Genomic DNA, 12,273 nt, shown 5'->3' on the forward strand with positions numbered 1-12,273 from the left:
TGCCAAGAGGTTACTAAGCCTGAACCAAAGATTTTATTACACAGAGCAAAGCAAGGAACCATTTTACTTTATAGAAATGCCATTTAGTGGCATTTGGGTGTGGTTCTCCTATCAGTTCCCTATCCACCTAACTATTCCAAAGTCCAGTCCACTGTCCTCCAGTTCACTCATCAGAACATCATGGGAAACCCAGTCAAAAGCTTTACTGAAATCCAGGTAAATAACACCAATGGTGTTCCCACAAACCAGTAAATGTGCCACTTGATCAAAGATGGAAACAAGGTTCAACTGGCAGGACGTGTTGGGGAGAAATCCATGCTGACTTCCCCATGTCACCAACTTGTCCATAGGATGTGCAGAGAGTAGCCCTTTTAAAATCTGCTCCAATATCTTCCCTGGACAGAGGTCAGGCTGACTGGCCTGTAGTTTACTGGGTCATCTTTCCTTCCTTTTTTGAAGACTGGGGTAACATTCACCCTCTTCCAGTCTTGTGGCATCTCTCCCGTCCTCCAAAGGTCGTCTTCTCCTTACCAAAAGCAATTTCGGAGGTAGAAAAACTTTTCCAATAAGTAGTAGGGGTGATTAACCCCCCCAAAAAATCGGTATTTCCCAATATTCCCAAATCCTAGTACCAGTATGGTATTTGGATTCTGTAAATATCTGGGATTCCTGATTTTTTTCTGCTCATCATTATGATCAGTGATCCCCATAGGGTATAATGGAGAATCGATCTGGGGGTATCTGTGGCTTGGGGGGGCTGTTTTTTATATAGAGGCTTGAAATTTGCAATATAGCTGCTGGTGCCTCTCCTAAAAAAAACACCCCAAGTTTCAAAAAGATCGGATTGGGGGTCCGATTCTATGGACCCCCAAAGAAGGTGCTTTCATCCTCCATTGTTTTCAATGGGGGGGAAGGCATTTAAAGGGCTTGCAGTCCCTTTAAAAACCTTCTCCAAGTGGCAGGTTTACCCAGAAAGCTTTGAAAGTTTCTGTGATCCCTTTAAACACTCTTTAACTTTGACTATCTGGCATTCTTGAAAAATCCAGAATATATTCAGGATTTTGGGGGGCTAGCCACTTTGAATAGCCTAAAAATGGCCAAATCTATATCTGTCTGAAAGAATATCCGGAAAATACAGATAAGGTATTTTTTTTTTGATATTTTTTCAGCTCCAGTTTTGCTGAACGTGCACCCCAAGTACATAATGTTTTTCTTTTAAAATCATTTTATTTTGTATCTGGTTAGGAGAGGAAATGTTGAAGGGTTTTTTTCATTTTTGTATATGTTGTTTTAAAGTTCTAATTTATTTTCCGGAGTGTGTAGCTAATTAATCGATAGCAACAATTATAAAATGTTAAAATTACACTTCTACTGACTGCCAGCTAGTGAGGCTTCATGTTCCAGTAAGACTGATAAATTATTTTAATTTGCTTTTGCTGAACCAAACAACAGCACCTAATTTATCAGACAAACAAAGAAAATGAAACACTGCATCATCACGTATTTTTCCAAGGTTAGAAAATCAATCAAAAATGCAGGAACAAGTGGACTTCAAGTGTATAATGCTGTATGCTTAACAACTAAATAGTTCAGCCCTGCGGTAAGATTAATGTGTATTTATTGTAAAAATTGTGTGAGGCCAAGCAAAACAGGAATTACAGTTTAGGTTGAAAACCTTGAAAGAACCAGCCACCTTAAATAACACGTAAATAAGGGGGGGGACCCCTCTGGTTATGGTATGTCGGTATTAGAGTTACTACTGCAGTTCTTTGAAAATGAGCCTGAATAGCCCAAACTAGCCTGATCTCATCAGAGTGTGGAAGCTAAGCAGGGTCTGCCATGGTTAGTACTTGGGCGGGACAACCAGGGTTGGTATGCAGAGGCAGGCAATGACAAACCACCTCTGCTCATCTCTTGCCTTGAAAACTCCATGATAGGCCACCACGAGTTGGTTGTAGCTTGACAGCACTTAGTTAATATAATGACAAGAGGGCAGAAAAATGCACAGCTAGACTTAAAGTTTGTACTTACATGAGGGAACCTCGGGGATATTTGGGTTCACATGCTTCCTCTTCTGCTTGGGTACAGCTTGACAATTAAATACTTATACTTCCATGGCAAACTGAAGTTCATCACTGCATCCAAACTATAAACTAGAATTTACCCTCTGCCTTTGAAACTGGAATTTCCATGTCAAAATTAAACCACAATTTAACAATCTGGCTTAGAAGGAAGAGAATAAACCATAGTTTGTGGTTAAAATAACCCCCCACAAACTCTAGTTTGCCACAAAAGAGGAAGTCTTATAGTGGTTGAACTGTGAGTGAAGGGGGGACGAGAAAGAAGGGTGTGTGCAAATCCAAGGATTCATGTGTTGACAAGCCATTAATGGCTAAACTCTGTGGCTGATTTAGAAGTTAAAATCATGGACATGTTTAATATGAAAATTTAGTTATACGGTTACTTAGATAAATTATTATGCTTGATTTTTTTAACATAACCTTTATGAGTATAGCTATAAATGGGGTTTACTTCAATGATCTTTGGTGGTAGGAACCCTGCAGGCCTTCCCTGTATAAGCTTTGGCCTTTTCCAGTTCACCAGTGCCTCCATTATTCCCACAAGGTCAGCCCAGGGGAAGCAGAGTGCTTTGCTTTCCTCCAGCAGCCTATCCCTCCAGATGAACAGATCCTACTTCCTAAAGTTGCTGACACAACTACAAAGTTGGGCTGCCAAGTCCCCCCGGGGGGCGGAAAACCCCCCGCCCCAGAGGCCCGTTCCCCGACGCCGGGAAATCAGGCCCCGGGGGGAACCCCGCCCCAGCGTGCGCGTCACAGGGAAGTGACGGTATTTATGTCCAGAGCGCGGAGCCAGGCACGCTGGGGGCGGGGCCACAGCCATACAAGGGAAAACTCTGTGGTTTTCCCTTGTATGGTCGTGGCCCCGCCCCCAGTGTGCCCGGCGTCATAACGTCACTTCCCTGTGATGTGCATGCGGCGCGCGCGCGCCAGAATCCACCCGGGAGTCCCCCGCCGGCAAGGTAAGTCCCACTTGGCAACCCTACTACAAAGGCACAACTACAAAGACTACAAAGGCATCAGATCAATCTGTACTTCCTCCCTTGCCTGACCGACAGCACAAGAGAGTGGATCCAGGTTGGCAGTTCCCACTGATTTTCCTCTGCAGAACCCCATCGTGCAGTTCCTCAAGGTCCCCTATCCGACAGGAGCAGCACTATGAAGCGATCAGTGGGCAGCAGTGGGGAAGGGGGGGCAGGAAAGTTCATTCCACTGATGGAAAATTTAGTTTGGATACAAACCTTGACAACTAGCAATCATTCATGATTCAGTCTTACATGCAATTAGGATTGTTACTGTCCTATTGACATCAAGAATGGAGGAATGATGACTGAGAGGCATATTGAAGTAATTTATAAGTATACAGGACTCTGCAGCCTTAAAATCCTAGATTGTTTTCCCCACAAAGACATTTCTGTTTATTTGACTTATCTGTAACCCTGTCTATGTCAGCACGCTGTCATATTATCTTTTTATCTTACAGGTAATTTCACAACTTCGGATTTTGAGCAGGTCTGTAACTGCTGGCTGCAAATTCGACAGAGATATCTGGTCTAATGAGCTTTCTCCAGTCCTCAATCTGTGGAAGAAGCTTAATCAGGTAAGAAGGTCAATAGCTAGAGAAGATTTCAATTCCACATTCAGAATAACAGCCTGGGTTAAATGTGCGAATTTCAGCATGCATCCTGAAAATGAAGGCTTTCTATAAAAATGTAAATTCAGTAAGATGAAGAAGTTGCTATCTAAATTGGTTTCAAGTACCATTTTTTTTTTGTTCCATATCCAAAATATCACTTGCTTATACAATCAGCTGCAATTAGCTCTAGGCGAAAGGATGCTTTAAAAAACTGCAAGCCAGGCATTTCCCCTCCAGAATCTCACTAAATCTCAGTCCGTGTGTTGAGACACCTGGGAAGATGTTATAGTTGTCTTCAACAAACAAAAATAGTAGACAGGCCAAGAAAAGCACAAACATTTCATGGAACATTTATGAAAGGTGAGAATTAGTGGAGCATATTAAGAATGTCCAGATGAGAGGACTGAAATAAGATAAATTTACTGTACTGCCATCAAGAGATGATCAGTGAAACCTTTGGTCCTTCTGTCATGTGGCTCATAAATTCACTAAAATATGCTTATTAAAATGATGATATGTAGGGTTACCAACCACCAAATAGGGCCTGGCGTTCTCCCGGAATTAAAACTGATCTCCAGACCACAGCGATTATTTCCCCTGGAGGAAATGGCAATTTTGCATGGTGAACTCAGTGGCATCCCTTTACCACTGACACACACGCACACACCAGCATCATCCCCAGATCTCCAAGAATGCTGCAAGCCAGAGTTGGCAGCCTTAACTATATGTTGCTTGTGTTTTGTAAAAAATAATTCCTGTGTGGTTGCACTGGTACAGTCTTCATATATATTCTAATTTCTTGCCTCTTTCTTGAAAAATGTACGGGAAATAAATATCAGCCTGTATCTTACCACTACACTAAGGTTGAATCCTTCATCTAGCCTAAGGAGGCTGTCTTAAACTTTAGTAGCTCTTCTTATCATGGAAGAGCCACTTGCATTGAGGGAAAGCTGTGTAGGCTGTAGGAAGCTCTTCTAGCCTGAGAGAGCTATTCTAAATAGGTCTGCTGAGAATCCTATTCAGGTTTATTAAATGGTACTTCTCCCCAGAAAAATAAAGGACAGCCTTTAAGTAAGAACAAGCTTTTGTCCGGCATTACTCCATTACACCTGGAATGAGGCAGCTGTGGGATAGGTGATCTTACCATCAGTCTTCCACGGATCAGCCCACACCCGCCTCCTTGGTAAGTGCGCTTGCCACGACAATAGAAATGGGGTTGCACTTACCTGTAACCATTGTTCATCAAGTGATCTTCCGTGCAGGCACACATCCCTCCCTCCGTTCCCTGCTAATGTTTGCCAAGGTATGCTAACCAAGGTGTTTTTTCAGCTCTCACAATCATATGAAACCATGACAAGTATCAGTTTAAGAAAACCAGTATGGGAAAGCAGTACATAACTACCATGAATACATACCTAAAACTAAGGCAGCTGGTGCTGATTTCCAGCTGTATCAGCCAGTGGCGAGGCTATTAAAGGGATTCACTAGCATGAACAGATTTTATCTTGAACTCAGATTTTTTGGAATCCTGTTGTAGATGTTGGCTTTCAAGCATTTGTAGTTTTGACTTACAAAAACCTCTTATCTGGGCTGGATCCTAAGTGTGCCAAGTGAATTGTCAAGGCTATTTTCCATGGGCTGCTAGAACTGGACGTCAGTATGTGTGGGCCATTGGTTAAGGAATGAATAATCCATTAGACAGAAACATGTGAATCAAATATTGCAAAGCTAAAATCATATATTTGTGTTTTATTTTCACCTGTCATCAAAAGACCTCTGCTTTTCAATTTCTGTTTTGTCTGTGTTTTATTTAAGCTATGCTAAAGCACCCAAAGGGTGCCTGTTCAGGTTCCGGAGAATCAAGGAGTCACTAAGCTAGCCCACAGGGCACGCCTCAGGGAAAAACAGAAGCCTTGGGAGCAAAGAATCTATGCAGTCCCAGAGGTTGCCAGACCAGTGGATAGGGCAGGTCCTTGGAGCCTAATTAATTTATGATAGATGTCTAGGACCTTGAGGAAAAACAGAAATCCTTTTCATGTCTGTGTAATTTGCTTAGCTGTTCAGTGAAAAGTTCTTCCTTAATCAAAGATAAGAACTGAAACTCAAAAAAATAACCTATGTGGGAACAACCTCTGTTCATAAAGAGAAAATATTTCACAGAGCAAGATTTAGATCTTTCTTGTTGTAGCACATAGAACCTCCTAACCAATCAGCTTTTCAGCATACCTGAATAATTATTATTTTTTTAACATTAGTCACACATCTCTTTCTAAACTGATTTGAATGAGTTATATTTGAATTTTAATCTGCATAATTAGTCACTGCAGGTGGGGGTTTTTTTACATCAAGATGATTATCTGTGAGCACATTTCTTTCTGATGGTCATTCAAAATTAAGGATTGCTCACTGGTGTCTTTTCTAGAATACTAATCGACACGGTTACAATTTTTATAACTTTTTAACATTTACATAAATATAATTAATTTGCTCATGAAACCTTTTAACTTTAATTCTTATAAAGAAACTTTAGACTGTTAAAATATTATTCATAATTTTGTTTAGCATTTTCAAGGTGCCACTAACAAAGCTATATAAATGTGGCAGCCCAATTCTTGTTACAGGCTGTCCATCAGGAACACTTGTATGTTTTATAACAGCTTTCTTGGCTGCCAGTTTATTGTTACCTGATTTTTTTAATTATGACTATAAGGCACTTTGAGCCATGAGAAAAGGCAGGATATAAATCTTTTAGTAAACAAACAAATTATTCAAAAGCGCACAAATTCAGTGAACATGATAGCCGCTTCTGCCACTTCCAGCAATAGCCCTTTTCCTTGTCTCTGGCTTCATGACTTTTCATTCCAGAAAGTTCAGAATGAGTCAGAGGCTCATAACAAAGTCAGAGAAAGGGCCCTGTCATGTTTCTGTCTTTCAGGCATGAACAGTAACGAGAGCAGACTGAATTTTGGATGCATATTAAGCATCTCTGAAGTCTGTACATATCAGAGAACTTGGCAGACTGCTCAGTTGACAACAACCACAAATGCTGGCTGTCACTGACCACCAAAATTTGTGGGACTCATCTCTCTTTGTAGCCTGCAGACCAGTAGAAGCACATTACATGAGTTATTATTTGCATACAGCTTATGGAGAGGATGTTAGAAACAAGGCAGGTTTAATACACCAAGAGGCTGCGGAACCCTATGGCTAAGAGTCGGTATGGATATCCGCACAGTCTATTCCCATGTATGGATTTAATGTCTCACCATTAAAAATTAGACCATGGTCACTGGAACTTGGTCAGAGCTTTAGATTGACCATGTGAATTGTTATCAACCTAGTGACCTTTCTATTGCTGCCATGTCATCTAGTGGAACTCCCACATGAGTTTAGGCATGACATAGTTTCCTTGTTTCCACTAGTAAAAACCATTAACAAGGATTGGGTGAGGAACTTCACTGTATAAACAGTGCAGGCTGAAGAAAGGAATTATGATTCCCAAAGTAGCACAATTTTCCCAGATATGTTTCTTTGTCTTGACAGTGGTGATTGCAAAGCTACTAATACATTTAAAGCATGAAAATCTATGCAAATCAATTTTAGTAACCAGGCTATTTTGTGAAGCAACTTCTGGGTTGGAACCGACAGATGATGAAGAAGAAGGGGTTATCCACTGCTGACTCTGACAGTAAATGTGATAACTTTGTTCTGCTTACTGAATTACAATTCAAAATAAGTCAGTCACTTGGCTCAAGCTCATGAAATTTAATTTAACACACTCATATGCATACAGCCAGAATTAGCCTACAGTAAAAAAAAAATTGGCATTTTCATTTGTTAACCTTGTTTCCCTGAAGTAATAGAGATAAAATATTGTTGCCAAGATATTGCATTAATTCAATACATATCCAGAGTTAAATACATATAATCTGTTTCCAGTTAAAATCTGAGAACAGGGTATTTTTACTCCTTTTATTATTCAAATAATATGGTATGCTCTTAAGTAGTCTTTTCATTCAGTACTAAGCATGAAGTACCCTGTTTCCCCGAAAATAAGACCTACCCCAAAATAAGCCCTAGCAGGATTTCTATGCATTTGTGGTATAAGCCCTAGTGTGTCTTCTTGAGAAAAAATAAATATAAGACAGTGTCTTATTTTCGGGGAAACACGGTATGCACAGGGCCACTTATTTAAAACAAACAAATTTAAAATCATGTAATTTCTTTGAGTGGGAGCACCTTTGTACCTTTCTAATAGATCACAATCCAGAGGAACTACTGTTGTACGTGGTAGGGAAGATGTCATATACGATACTCTGTGTGTTAAGTGCTGTCATGTCACTTCCAATTTATGATGATACTATAAATTGATGACCTCCAAAAGGTCCTATTACTAACAGCCTAGCTCAGGTCTTGCAAACTGAGGACTGTGGCTTCCTTTATTAATCCAGCTCATGTTGGGTCTTTCTCTTTTCCTGATGCCTTCAACTTTCCTAGCATTATTGTCTTTTCCAGTGACTCTTGTTTTCTCATAATGGGACCAAAGTACAATAAACAAAGTTTAGTCATTTTAGCCTCCAGGGAGCATTCAGATTTGATTTGATCTAGAACCCATTCATTTTCTTTTTAGCGGTCCACAGTGTCCGTAAAACTGTCTCTAATTTGGGATTGATTTACTGATGATTTTAAGATCTTAATGTTGTTTTTAATAATGTTATGATGGTGTTTTTAATCTGTTGTAAATCGCCCAGAGCTCTGTGCACTTAGGGATTGGGTGATCCAGAAATGTATCATATAAATGAATAAATAACACCACATTTCAAATGAATCAACTTTCTTCCTGTCAGCTTTCTTCACTGTCCAATTTTTACACTTATACATAGTAATAGGGGATACTATATATGAATTATCTTGATCTCGGTCACCAAAGACACATCCTTATACTTTTCTAGCTTGTTCATGGCTGCCATTCCCTGTCTCAGTTGCAGTCTCCCGTTTGGTTGATGATTGAGCCAAGGAATAGAAAATCTTGAACAATTTCAGTTTCTTCATTGTGAACCTTAAAACTGTGTAATTCCCCAGTAGTCATTACTTTAGTCTATTTGATGTTTAGTTTAGACAGGAAGGCCTGGCGTGATCTGGTCCATGGGGTTGCGAAGAGTCGGACTCGACTGTGCGACTGAACAACAACACTTTAACCTTCAGCAGTAGTCACTTCCTCTTCACTATTTTCTACCAGTAATGTAGTATCATTTGCATATAAATTGTTTATGTTCCTTCCACCAATTTTTATTCCATTTTTACTCTTGTCTAGAGTACAGGTTGTGCATCAAAGCACACCCATTTCTTTTAAAACCAACCATAACTTTTTGTGATCAACATAGTCAAAAGCTTTGCTGTAATCTGTGAAACATAAGCTGATTTTCTTCTGAAATGCTCTCATATGCTCCAGTGACCATCTTATATTAACAATGTAGTCTCTAGTGCCCCTTTTCTGAATCCATCTTGAATATCTGGCATTTCTTCTTCCATATATGGTAACAGACTTTTGTGTAAGTATCAAGTTACTCACAGAGTAAATGCGATGGTCTGGTAGTTGCTGCGGTCTTTGACATCTCCTTTTTTGGAATTGGAATATAGATTGAGCGTTTCCAGCCTGTTGGGCCATTGTTTTGTTTTCTATACTTGTTGGTATATTCTTGTTAAGTTTTGATAGACAGCATTTCTGTGGATTGAAATAGCTCTACTGACAGCCCATCTATTCCTGGTGATTTGTTTCTCCCAATTGCTTTGAGTGCAACTTTCGCATCATTTTCTAAAACTGCAGGTACTTCTTCAAAAGGTTTTTCTTTGAAGGAATCTGTCATCCTTTCATTTCTTCTGTATAGTTCTTCAGTGTATTGTTCTCATATTTATTTTTTCTCTTCAGTAACTGTATTTCTGTGTTGATATTTCAGCATACCTAACTGTGCTTTAAATTTCTCTTTGATTTTTTGGATCATGTGGAACAGATCGCTTGTTCTTCCTTTTCTGTTGTTCTCTTGGTGCAAGTCTTTTTTCTTAATACTTTTTGTAATTTTGCATGATTTTCACCTTTTATTCCTCTTGGCTGATAGCAATAAGGGAGTTACACTCTCTGTAGTTAAATTTATGTTTTCTGCTCTTAAAGTTAGCCTGTACGTACCATCTAAACCTGGGGGTTGAGTTTTGTTCTCTTTTTTCATTTTTACTTGTTTATTCATTTATTTTAAATATTTGATAATTTGGGAGGGTTTTTTAATTGGCCCACATGCTTTGTGCATAGGCGCTTAAATTTCTGAACAGGAACAGGCTTTATGTAATACAGTAAAAGTATAAATTTCTGAAGTGCTATGCATATTATATATTCTGAGTGGTTCTACAAATGTGCAGAGAACAAATTGCTCATTTGATTTTTAAAATTTTTTGTTGAAGAATGCTGTGAATTCATGTGTGTTCCCAGATTTCACTGCTATTGGCATGAACAGTTATTTAATACTTTCACTTGGGGACTGGGCATCGCTCAGTGGTAGAGCATCTGCCTGGCATGCAGATGATCACAGGTTCAATCCTTGACATCTTCTAGTTCAAAGGATCAGGTTATAGGTGATGCAAAACACTTTTGCCTGAAACTCTGGAGAGCTGCTGCCAGTCTGAGTACATAATACTGACCTTGATGGACCAGTGATCTGTTTCAGTAGAAGACAGCTTCATGTGTTCCCATCATACTGTAAGAACCACCTCAAAATCAGTTAGAGAAAATGAATTCTGCAGCTGTATGTCTATATATCAATAAAAATAGATTGCTATAAACTGATCACTTATGTAAAGACTTTTACTCTGTCTAATTTCTTTTTCATTATCTGTATGATTTTGCGGCTTGATTTTGGAAGAAATCATGATCCTGAGAAAATTATGTTAGAAGTAATTTTCTGCTGATGGTTTTAGTTGAGCAATTTGCAGAGTTGTGAGAATTTAGGAACATTGATTATTGAAGAGGAAGCACTAATTAGCTGCAGTAAACTACAGATTCAGATGTTTTCCCAAAATATATGTTTCAAATTCCTCCAGTATAATTCTCTTATTACAGGCTATTTAAATATTCGTTCTTGTCTTTTTGATATGTGTTAAGTTTAACCCATCAACATTTCAAGTGCAGACTCTGAATCATAACTTTAAGGATAATTTTACACATTATGTATATATAAACCTGGGTTTGACACCAAATGTATACTAAACAGGGTCCTGCAGCCACCAAGAGTAACCTGATAAGTATACATGTGTTTATAAATTCACTGTTGCCTAATTTGTCCTTTGTTGAAAACACAGCTGAAAAATGTAATATATTCAGTGGTCCTAAGTAAAATTTACCAAAATTACAGGTCTAAGCATCCCATAAAGTTAATATTCCTTGCTGTAATAGTTTTTAACTTTTAAATATTCATGTTACATTTTTACCCCAGGTACAAATTAGATTGGGGGCTAGTAAATGTCTGAGGGCAGCTACGCAGCTAAGACTCAAGGGAAGGAGCAGTTCAAGACACTGACAGCCAGCACATATGTATCTTTGGGAAATCTACAATTACATCTTCTCAGAATTTTTTGACGTAACTATATGGGGCTCTGATTTGGATCAGGCTATGGTGTGTAAGGGGGGGGGGGGTTCACCAGTCTCCCAAACATTGCTATTTACTTTTCTAATCAAGTTTGATCCCTCATTCCCATTATTAGTCCTGGAAGGGAGAGAAAGGCAGGCACTGACTCTTTGCCTATCTATTTTTACTTCTATAGCTAACAAGGGTCCAGGATATAGGACATTTTTGCTCAGCAAAGCCACACAGGGAAAAGTGTTAAATGCCTCCCACTTATCATAATCTCCCACATTGCAGCTCTGAACTGACTGACTTACTATACAATTCAGTTTCAACTGGAGTAATGAATGGTAGAGTCTTGCATAGTACCAGTTCTGTTTTACTCATCTACTTATGAATCTTTTTAACTCTTCTTTTCACAAATGTTAGATGTATGTAGATTGGTTCCCTTGGTAGACCCAAAGATAAGTGAATTGTCTACGTTCAGTGATTCTTTGGGTTGCAAAGGGTTTCAGACATTACCAGCCTAAGAATGAAGGAAGAAGAAAAACGAGCTGCTTTATCCTCGTTCCTGTATCAGGCATATGACAAGTGATTCGAGTATATGCTAACTTGTTTTTGAAATTTTGAAGACCTCGCTGTCTGAAAATACATGCCAGCCAAAGTGATTAGACTGCAAAATAGTACAAATATTAAATAATGATCAGAATCAATTGGACTGCTTTGGCCACTGGAAAACTATTAAGAAAATGCAGTATTTCCATTAAAGCCCCCAACATATAGCACTTTGTATTTAAATTACAAAAGCAGCAGCAGAATTCACGTCTGCAAGCCATGTTATGTGTGAATATGTAGTGAATTTCCCTTTCAGCTCCTTCCATGACAACCACCAAATATAGTTTTAGAAGCAGATGATACTCTTGAATTAGAAAACTCATTGTGGAAGCAG

The 12,273-nt window shown here is 39.0% G+C and overlaps 1 protein-coding gene across 1 annotated transcript in view; it reads left to right on the forward strand.

The window, feature by feature from the left end:
- Positions 1-12,273, forward strand: part of LOC107120693 (cytoplasmic dynein 2 heavy chain 1-like) — a gene marked incomplete at its 5' end in the record, with an annotated part of 76,235 nt that overhangs the window by 36,013 nt on the left and 27,949 nt on the right. Inside the window, one exon of the mRNA XM_015423464.1 lies at positions 3,562-3,678. Coding sequence (XP_015278950.1) covers positions 3,562-3,678 — 117 coding nt within the window. The remainder of the gene's footprint in view (positions 1-3,561; positions 3,679-12,273) is intronic.

The sequence above is a fragment of the Gekko japonicus genome, unplaced genomic scaffold, assembly GCF_001447785.1.
Source record: "Gekko japonicus isolate JY-2015 unplaced genomic scaffold, Gekko_japonicus_V1.1 scaffold2258, whole genome shotgun sequence".
In the NCBI taxonomy this organism is placed as follows: domain Eukaryota; kingdom Metazoa; phylum Chordata; class Lepidosauria; order Squamata; family Gekkonidae; genus Gekko; species Gekko japonicus.